Here is a 10,496-nt window from a genome sequence, read left to right on the forward strand (position 1 = left end):
ATATATATATATATATATGTATATGTATATATACATATATATATATATGGTGTGGGGTGGGTGGGGTGTGTTTCTGTGCATACTTATGGCATGTTTAGTTTCAAACTTTCAGAAGAATTTTTCTGATTGAAAGATAATACATTTTCTGTTGACAAAATCATTTTGCCCTAGGAAAGATATAATATACAAAAAAAAAAAAAAAGAAAAAAAAAGAAATTCTCCAGAGTCAGGGTTGGGGCAGGGTTTTGCTTTTATCATTCCAGAAGATAAGAAATCCAGAAAAATTAGAGATGCCTCACTCAACAAGTGAATCATCAAGGAACAAATCCCAAGAAAAAGAGTAGACTGGCCAAATGGTATCACCCACCAACTTCCAGCTGATTGGCCTGAAATCCCAGCTCAGAGCCCGAGATTAGCACTGGCACCCATGTCACTATGTTGCCTGAGTGCCTGCCCCTTCCTATGGAGGACCACATGATGCTGAATGCTGTGTTCTATCTTGCATTGTCACTAAGCTAAAAAACACCAGCCATAGGTTCATCTTTTGCTTACAAACTGCTCAGAATAGTCTGATAGTTGAGTCATATGAGAATAATATAAACACTTTATAGTACTTTGAACTCAGAAATACTTAATCCTTATACTGCCAAATACAACCAAGTTAGACACTGTGGAACTCTTGGCAGGAATAGTTCCATTATTGTAAATAGTTTTAGTGTGTAGAGTTCAAATCTTTCCTTTTCATTTAGCAAATGGAAGACAGGTTTCAGGATGTTTGATCACATTCTGGACTCTGACGTTGTGTTATTTGTTAGAAAAACCTGTTTCTAGTTGTAGTGCCCCCTGGCCAGTGCAAACGCCTTTAATCCAAGAGCTTTCTGCTTATTGTAAACAGGATTAAATAAAAAAAAAAAAAAACATTTTACAGGTCAAGAGGCAGAGCAATCAACCCTATGACAGGAAGTAATCATAGACAGTAAGAGGGAGTCAGAAGGATGGATAGAGAGATATACAGGAAGTAGAATGGAGGGGAACTGTGCTGGAGGATTCTTGTTTGAGACACCACAGGAAGTAAGAGAAAGCCCCTTTTTCTGGGACATGGGCAGAGGAGGAATGTCAAGTGGGTGATTTCTTTGCCTCTATGAACAAGCATGTTTACAGCATAACATCTGGCTGCTGAGTCTTTATTGGCAAAGTGAAAGGATTGGGATTTTTTAAAAACAAACAAACAAAAACAATATATAGATGAATCTAATTTCATGAAATAAATTCTACCAAATTTACAAGCAAAAATTGAGAACAGTTTGCTCAAGTCCATAGGCGGACACTCTACTTTGCTTCCTTCTTCCAAGGCTTTCCAGATATGAATGCTCTTTGCTGAGTCAGCTATGATCTGATTCTCACTTCTCCTCCCTCCACCTCCTGCTGTGGAACTCCTGAAGTCTGAGTACTTTAACCCTGCTCTCCTGCCCATGGACTCTATTGTTAGAGAATCCCTGCCCTGGCCCAGCCCTGGCACTTTCCTTTGGGTCACGACTGAGACAGCCTTAAGGTTGCAGTCTGTGTGCTCCTGTCCCTGGTTATCTATGATCCGTTCTAGAAGACCAGTACTACCTTCTGGACCAAGCTGACACACTAATGGACAATACACTATTGCTTTCTTTTCCTGGCTCTTATTTCAAACAAACTACACTCAAATCTTTGCGTTGACAATCAGACTAAAACAAATGAATAAAACAGTTCAGCCTTGTTTTTAGGTTGGCCTAAGCTGAGTTGGAGAAGCATCAAGAAAATGCCCTGATTCCTAGACCAAGTTATTACCACTTAAGATGGTTGTCATTCCCCTTTCAAATATTTTGAGAAGATAGGCAGAAATAGTGCCTAAACTCTGGGTGGAAGAGATATAATTTCAGATAAATAGAAGTATCTGTCTTGAGATTCTTTGGAAATTGACTATTCTATTCTCTTGGTTTAAAATTCATATTTACATAATAGACTTAAATAGTTTTTTCTCTGAAAATATACATAAACCCCATGAAGTATATAATAATACTCTCTTGATGGATAACATTTTAGTCATATACTTCAATCATAGGCAATGCTCATATTTATGAGCCTTATTTGCATTCAAATTACACTCTTCCAATTACTAACTACTACAAATAAGGAGTATTCCCCAACCAAATTAATTATTCTCAAACATAAATTGCATAAATTTTGATCTTTAATTAAATCCCATGTATCCATAAACACAGACATAATAACAATATCATAATAGTAAGAACAATGAATTAAGGCCTCAGATTGCATAAATTAATTGGATTATAATTTTAGTTTTCAAATACGTTTGAATGAACAGCAAAAAGCAGAATATCAATAGCACAAAATTTAAGGCATAATATGGGATTACACATTAAGATTCTAACAGAACTTGAGAATGAAATGATTGTTAGTGGAAAGACAAATGGGAGAAGATGAGAATAATAAATCATCTACAGGACATAGAGAATTTGATTTTGATATTACAGGAATATAGAGACTTAGCAGTCAAATTCCTAGAAGGCAATGCCATAGATTGATCTATAACAAGAAGGTTGGAATGTTGCAGAAGCCAAGTATTCTGGGTAGTAGAATCCTGACCCATAACACAGGGAAGGGAAGCCATAGATTCCACCATTCAGGGGTCTGAAGCTACTGGATCTACAGCCCACTGAGTAGCAGCTTCTAGATCCATAGCCCAGGGAACGTCAGCTGCTGGATCCAAAGCCCAGAGACCCAGCATATGTTCCCTGGCAGGGACTGCAAGGTGTGGAGCTTCTCGGGTAGTAGCAGGCTGTCTGGCAGGGTCTGGACACCACACAGGACCTCTGGCAGCTGGTGGGCTCAATGCAGATCTCCTTACACCTGGTGTTCAGAGAGGAATCCACCTGGCAGGGTCTGGACACCACGCATGACCTCTGGCAGCTGGTGGGCTCAATGCAGATCTCCTGACACCTGGTGTTCAGAGAAGATTCCACCTGGCAGGGTCTGGGAGAGCAACTGGTAGTGGTGTAGACCAGGTTGCTGGGGTAGGAAGAGCCACAGGAGGAACCTGAAGAGGGCAGGCAGCGCCTAAAGGAGCGGGAGGAGAAGTTTCCAGAGCAGCAGCTGTAGGTCATCTTGAGAGGCGATGTGAGGTCAGCTGGATGTGCCTGAGAGGATTCTGAGTTTAAATGTCAACCTGTGGAGAGCTGGGTTTATATACTCTCAGCAACAGGTGTGGTACCCTTGTGTCTCATCTTTGATGAATCTATGTGCTTCCTGGTTTACAAATGTGCAGTTGCATATGAATAGTTTTCTGAACAGTGTACTTATGGGTGTTGCAATTTTCTTATAGTTATGACAACAAGCTCTTGCTATGTCATAGGTGCTATGACTGTTTTTCACTGATACTTATGTCCAGGATAATTTCTCCTTATTCCTCTTTCCCTGACTTTTATGTGTTTGTCAGAATATTCTGAAGATCATACTTTCTTCCACAGTTTGCTCCTATTACTTGTTAATGAATTGGAAGCATCACTTACGCTCCCTTTGAAGTCTACTGAAGTAACCTTATCTTCTGCCATCATTTCTCATTTTCTAATATTATTTGTGAATGCATAACATTTCCCATATATTTCACCACCACTACCCCAGGCAGAATAGGAACACAGTAAATTGAATGAGCTCAAATCTAAGATGTCAGAAAGAAGAAGCAGTGAGTGATTGCAACTGTGGTGAGAGCAAAGACGGCACTGAGACAGAGTCACAAGTTCGGGGCATTTGCCCCCCATGAATAGAGTCAAAGAAATGCGAGAAGTAAACTATTTCATAGACTGTGTATCTAGCATCTGACCTGAGGTCATAGAGTTCTCATCTGAGTTCATGCAGCAGGGACTAGTCAGTTTTAACAATTTAAAGCACAGGAGGTCCGGGTGACTAATGTCCCCTACACTGTGGGTTCTGTAAAGACCTTGGTTTGCAAGAAAGGAACCCAGGCAGTGACCGAGTCTAGGGGAGTAACATACCTAGGAGATTCCAGTGGCGAACTATAACCCAGGGTGCAGATCACCAGCCCTAATCAAACACCAAGAGGCTACATGGCTGTTGGTGGACTTTTTCTTTTTCTTGGAACCTAATATTTATTGAGACAATTGATGCTAGAGCTGAGACATTAGCTGTAATTAAGAAGAAATCAGAATCACTGAGGTGAAATCTTCAAGGAGCATTTCCTAGATGACTGTGGTCCAGGGGAAGGCGAGACTGCACCTCATGCTGGTAGCTGAACTTGCTGCTGTAAAGAATTACCCATACGGTACTGGTTTTGAATACATGAAAGTGTCATGGAGAGCAGCTAGAGCTTGGAACTGTGTAGCAGGACTGGAATCCCAGAAGAAAGACTAGAAGAAACCATTAATGAAGGTACAACGTTAGTTGTACTGGAGACCCCAGCATGTGGAGGCAATAGGACCACGGGCAGACCACCACCAATGGTAACAGCTGTAGAGGAGAATCAGTCTGAGTCCTTGAGGTGATCTACAGGACTGTGGATAACATAGCTGGAGAAGTGGAGCTGCTCAAGACCACTTGAGCCCAGAAATTCATGAGTCCTAGGCATTAGACACTGAGTTATTTATACTTCTGAGATGACTTGGGTTTTTACATTGATTGTAACTGTGCTCTGGTTCTTTCCTATTGCAAGAGAAAAAACAAAACTTCTTCTGATTTTACAGGAGCCTACAATTAAGAGACTTGAAATGATAAAGAGAGCGAACTTTTAAAGTATTTGAATTTTTATAGAATGTGAGACTCTTTAAAGTTGAAATGTATTTTATATTGTGATATTTATATCAATATGCTATCTTGGGGATAAGCTAGAAAGGGAAGGTTATGGTTTAATAGTAATCGTGTGACAAGCTGATAAGTGGTGAGTGGTCCTAACTAGTTTCTTTCTCTCCTTTTTTTTTCTGTCAACTTGATATCAGTTGGTGTTATATGGGAAGCAGAACTTCAAGTGAGAAAATACTCCTATCGTATTCACCTGTAGGCAAGTCTATGCATCATTTTCTTAATTAATGACTGATGTGGAAGGCTCCATCTCACTGTAGGCAGTGACACCACCACCAGGCAAATAGTACCTGGTGGTAGAAGTGGCAAACTGAGCGAGACTTGAGAAGCAAGCCAGTAAGAAATAATCCCCCATGGCCTCTGTAATCCCAGCCCCCGGCTATGCTACCAAACCTTGGTCCCTTACCAGGAAAGGTCAAAAACCACTCCCACAGGCTGTTTAAACTGCACTCCAGAAAATAAAAGTAGTCTTCTCTTTCAGAAAAAGAAAGAAAGAAAAAAAAAACAAATGCAAGAAGTCTCAACGTATCTAATCTTATATAGCTTTGAAATTAAAAACGATGCTTGGTAGATATTAAAGAATTCTGATACACGTTTAGTCTTCAACATGTCAAACAGAGTTGAGAAAGAAAAGTATTTCAATTGTTTGCTTATTTGTAAAATCTCAGAGTTTTATTTTGGAAGCTGTGTGCAGGCTACATGTAAATAAGATCTACGAAGCCCACCTCTGTTGCTCTCACACATACTAAAGAATATATCCAAGAGTAAAAATAATATAGAAAGACAGTTTGTAAAATATTCTCAGATGAAAGGACATGTTGATGTATCAATTTTGATGCTTATGGTTTTTGTTTCAAATCATGTTTATTCATGGCAATGCAATGTTTTCTATAAATATACCTAAAAATTAGCCTAAAGTGCTAGTTATAATTAAATATAATCAAATTATAAGTTAAAAGACAATTAAACCAAGACATGGTAATAAGGATAGAACAGACAGGGGTGAAAGTAGTTATTGATGAACTATGGAAAACCTTGGTTTCCAATGTTTCTTGGGATACACATTTTTTTTTCAGATTTACTATTTTCCATGTTAATCTTTGGAATGGTGCCATTTGTCTGACAATATCATCAGGTAATATATGTGAAGAAAAAATATAAAGTATATATGCAACTGAATGAAATTTTCTTATCATCCTCACTAAATATGGCCAGGAAAAAGACTCCATCTGAATTATCTGATATTTCACAACTGATTTTATTTGTTTGTTAGTTTGCTTGTTTTTTTTCAAGACTGGGATTCTCTGTAGCTTTAGAGCCTGTCCTGGAACTACCTCTTGTAGACCAGGCTGGCCTCATACTCACAGAGATCCTCCTGCCTCTGCCTCCCGAGTGAAACTGATTTTGTTTTTAAGTAGTATAAGCATGATTTGATGCACTCAGGTTTTGCGCATTGTTTTTGATCTTCAGACTCTTCCCTGTTGAAATAAGAGCGGCGGCGGGGCTGCGTCCCCAACACCCCGGCCGCTTGGCTAGCTCATGCCCGAAATAACAACACACAAACTGTATTCATTTAAGAACTGCTTGGCCCATGAACTCTAGCCCTTACAGGCTAATTCTCGCACCTGGACTAGCCCATTTCTAATGATTGTATGTAAGCACCCCAAGGCTCCCGAGTGAAACTGATTTTGTTTTTAAGTAGTATAAGCATGATTTGATGCACTCAGGTTTTGCGCATTGTTTTTGATCTTCAGACTCTTCCCCTTTGAGAAGACTCAGGAGCAAGTGACAAAGTCAGAGACCTAAGCAGTGAAGTGATTGTGGCTCAGCCTTGGTTCTGTCACTTATGATCATGCAAAGTCCCATCACTGTCTTCCTTTCTTTATTCCAGTATTCTATGTAATTTGATATTTCCTGACTTATGTTGTTCCCATGATACTAGAACTCAATCATGTCGGGAGTGTGATGCAACCCAACATACAGTGTTGGAAAATAAGAAGGATGGACAAGTAAGGTCCATCTTCAGGAGGTTCCATAGGAGGTTTCAGGAGGAAACACAATATAATGATTCCGATCCATTATTGGAACACCAAATTACTGCCATGCCAGACAATGAGGAGAAAAGTATTTCCCTTGTAACATTCTATGATGAGACACATAAAAGTTATGTCAAGAGGAAACGGAGCGATTTGTTTGCAGGACATGATAAAATAGTCATCACTGCGAAAGAGTCACGACACGATTGGCACAGCAGTGGCTCATCAGCTTTTACTTTAACAAAACGACAACACCCACAACCATGGTGTGCAGAAAAGTATGCAAATGCAATTATACAGATTACTCAGTTTCATATCTGTAAACCAGGAAGCAAACAAATATGTCAGGATAGCCCTGTTGGGTACCACACCTGTTGCTGAGAGTATATAAGCCCAGCTCTCCACAGGTTGACATTTAAACTCAGAATCTTCTCAGGCACATCCAGCTGAGCTCACATCTCCTCTCAAGATGACCTACAGCTGCTGCTCTGGAAACTTCTCCTCCAGCTCCTTTAGGCGCTGCCTGCCCTCTTCAGGTTCCTCCTGTGGCTCTTCCTACCCCAGCAACCTGGTCTACACCACTACCAGTTGCTCTCCCAGCCCCTGCCAGTTGGAATCTTCTCTGAACACCGGATGTCAGGAGACCTGCATTGAGCCCACCAGCTGCCAGAGGTCATGCGTGGTGTCCAAGCCCTGCCAGACAGCCTGCTACTACCCGAGGAGCTCCACACCTTGTAGTCCCTGCCAGGGGACATATGCTGGGTCTCTGGGCTTTGGATCCAGCAGCTGCCGTTCCCTGCGCTATGGATCTAGAAGCTGCTACCCAGTGGGCTGTGGATCCAGTGGCTTCAGACCCCTGAATGGTGGAATCTATGGCTTCCCTTCCCTAAGTTATGGGTCCAGATTCTGCTACCCACTGTACTTGCCTTCTACTGCATTTCAACCTTACTGTTATACCTCAACTTGTGGATCTTGCCCCTTTGGATACAGCTGTTAAATCTCTGTAGTCCTGCACTATCAGTGTGAAGGTCTCCATGTCTTGCAGCTGCTGTTTCCAAACTCACCCCTTCCCACTTTATCTGCATGTTCTCCCAACTACTTCTCTTGTCCTCAACTTGTGCCAGATTCTCAGATTAAGGATAACTCAAAAATTTGCTTTACTGTCTGTACTCTCAAATATATATTTGGTTTTCATCCAAGAGTATGTAAAATTAAAAACTTTAATCAAATAAAATTGATTTGTGCAATCAATCTGACCCCTCAATTTATTATTATATTATTATTTTTAATAGTCCTAAATTAAGTATTTGGAAGTCTTTTATAATAACAGCAAGACTATTTGTCTGGATTCATAGTGCTCCTTTTGTGTACAGGTATGCGTTATTGGGAATAGTCGGTTCTGGGAAGACATTCATTGACATCTGCAAACAGGGCTCAAACTGCAGCGAAAATGGCCCCAGGTTGAAGGACATGAATTCCTACTGAGCCAGAAAGGCAAGGCTAGTATCAAGAATATTATATTCTATAATTTAGATAGTGAAATTTGTACAAAGGCAAAAATGTATGTTGCTCTAGAATATGAATGTAGATTTTTAGACAGCAGACAACATGAGTTTTAAACAGTTCTCAGGACGTTGGACGTTTCCTAGTACTGTGTTAATGCTGGTATCCCTGCTTCAAGTTCGGGGTATTATTCCTGTACCTCATCTTCAAACGGGTGTTTGAAAAATCCACTGAACTGTGCTTAGAAGGATCTGAGATTGCCTGATAACTTCTCCCGCCCACAACTTCAGTCAACAAAAGAGCAGTGTATCTATGAAATTCTGATTTTATATTCGGTGTCACCTTAAGCTTCAAAGCAGACTTGAAGCTCCACACCTGTGTGCATTTTTTTTTGAAACAATGCCTGAGGGGGGGGGCATTACAGGTATTATGGAAATTAAAGGTTTAAAAAGGTTTGAAAAAGAAACGAATCTGTTTTTTGAAAAAGTGTGTATTTTAGTGTGTTTATACAAAACAATTGAAATGCACCATTAAAGGGGCTCCCAGAGGGCATTTTGAAAAACACCTTTATCTGTTGGTCCACAGAAAGGAAGCAATTAGGTTTGGATTAAAAATTCCACCCCAGACCCAAACGCAATCCACATGTATGAATGTTTGCCTGTGTGTATGCATTTGCTCAACCTGATGTCTGGCACCTGCGGGGGCAGAAGAGGCTACTGGATAGATTGGAACTCGAAGTATCGATAGCTGTGAGTGCCATGTGGGATCTGAAAATGGAACCTGGGTCATCTACAAGAACAGCAAGTCCTCTTAGCCACTGAACCTTCACCCCAGGTCACACTGAACAATTGTTTAAGTGTTTGCTAGTCATTTGTGTTTCTGGTTATGACATTTTCAAAATGTATCTATTTTATTTTATTTATTTTCTTTTTATTTATTCTTCGTTCAACAGTGAATCTAAACCTCAGCATCTTGTAAACTCTACTCCTCGCAGCCCCTTCCCCACCTCCCCTCTCTTCTTGCTCTACTGCTCTTGTTTCCCTTCAAAAAAAAAAAAAGCAAGCCTCCCAGATATCAACCGAACATGGCATAACAAGACAGAGTAAGACCAGGCACAAGCCTCCTATCAAGGCTGGATGAGGCCATGCTGGGTGAGGAAAAGGTCCGGAGAGCCAGCAAAAGAGTTGAGTCACTCCCAACTCCCACTATTGGGGTCCTATAAGAACCCCAAGCTAAAAAACCAAACTGCATGAAGAAGGCCTAGTGAAGACCTTTGCAGGCTCCATGACTACTGTGTCAGTTTCTGTGGACCTCTATAAGACCTGTTTAGTTCATTTGGGCTGTGTTCTTTTGGTGTCCTCCACTCTTCCAGCTTCTAAAATTCTTCCTCCTTCTTCACAGCAGGAACACTGTGCCTAATGTTTGACTGTGAATCACTGCATTGGCTTAGCAATGCTGTGTATCAGCTGCTAAAGGAAACATCCCTAATAGTGAATGGGCTAGGCACAGATCTATGAGTGTAGCAGAATATCGTTAAGAATTATTTCATTGATTTTCGCGGGGGAAGGGTCAATTTTTTTGGTTCTATCCTAGGTCTAGTGCTGTCCATCTTCCAGTGCCTGGCCATCCTGGCAGTGTGAGACATGGGTTGCCTCTCCGGCCATGCTCTCAAGTTAGACTAGTCATTGGTTAACCACTCCCACAAGCTCTGAGCCACCATTGCCCCAGGCCATCTTGCAGGCAGAAGAGGTATGAAGGAAGGTTTTGTGGCTGGATTGGTGTCCCAGTTCCACCACTGAGAGCCTTGCCTGGTTGCAGAAGATGGACTGTTCGGGTCCACACCCTCCTTTACTAAGAGTCTGCACTAGTGCTACCCTCATAGGTTCCAGGTCATCTCTACTGTACTAGGTTTCCACATCGACCCCTAAATGGCCCCTTATTCCACCCATCTCACCCTGTGCTCTCTCCCTTTGTCTATTTTATTTTAATTAAAATATAATTACATATTTTTTTTCCTTTTCGGCCTTTAACCCCTTCCATGTTCCAATTCCCTAGCTCCTACTCAAATCCATGGCCTTATTAAAATGTATT

The 10,496-nt window shown here is 40.9% G+C and overlaps 1 protein-coding gene and 1 pseudogene across 1 annotated transcript; one reads left to right on the forward strand and one right to left on the reverse strand.

Annotated features, from left to right (window-relative positions):
* Positions 1–2,555: 2,555 nt before the first annotated feature.
* LOC126499505 (keratin-associated protein 13-2-like) lies at positions 2,556–3,158 on the reverse strand (annotated as a pseudogene).
* Positions 3,159–7,371: 4,213 nt separating this feature from the next.
* On the forward strand, positions 7,372–7,899 carry LOC126499405 (keratin-associated protein 13-1-like). Its single transcript, XM_050138590.1, has one exon. The coding sequence runs from the start codon at positions 7,372–7,374 to the stop codon at positions 7,897–7,899; it is 528 nt and encodes a 175-aa protein (XP_049994547.1).
* Positions 7,900–10,496: the final 2,597 nt, after the last annotated feature.

The sequence above is a fragment of the Alexandromys fortis genome, unplaced genomic scaffold, assembly GCF_014885135.2.
Source record: "Alexandromys fortis isolate MF-2015 unplaced genomic scaffold, M_Fortis_MF-2015_v1.1 scaffold_11, whole genome shotgun sequence".
Taxonomy (NCBI): domain Eukaryota; kingdom Metazoa; phylum Chordata; class Mammalia; order Rodentia; family Cricetidae; genus Alexandromys; species Alexandromys fortis.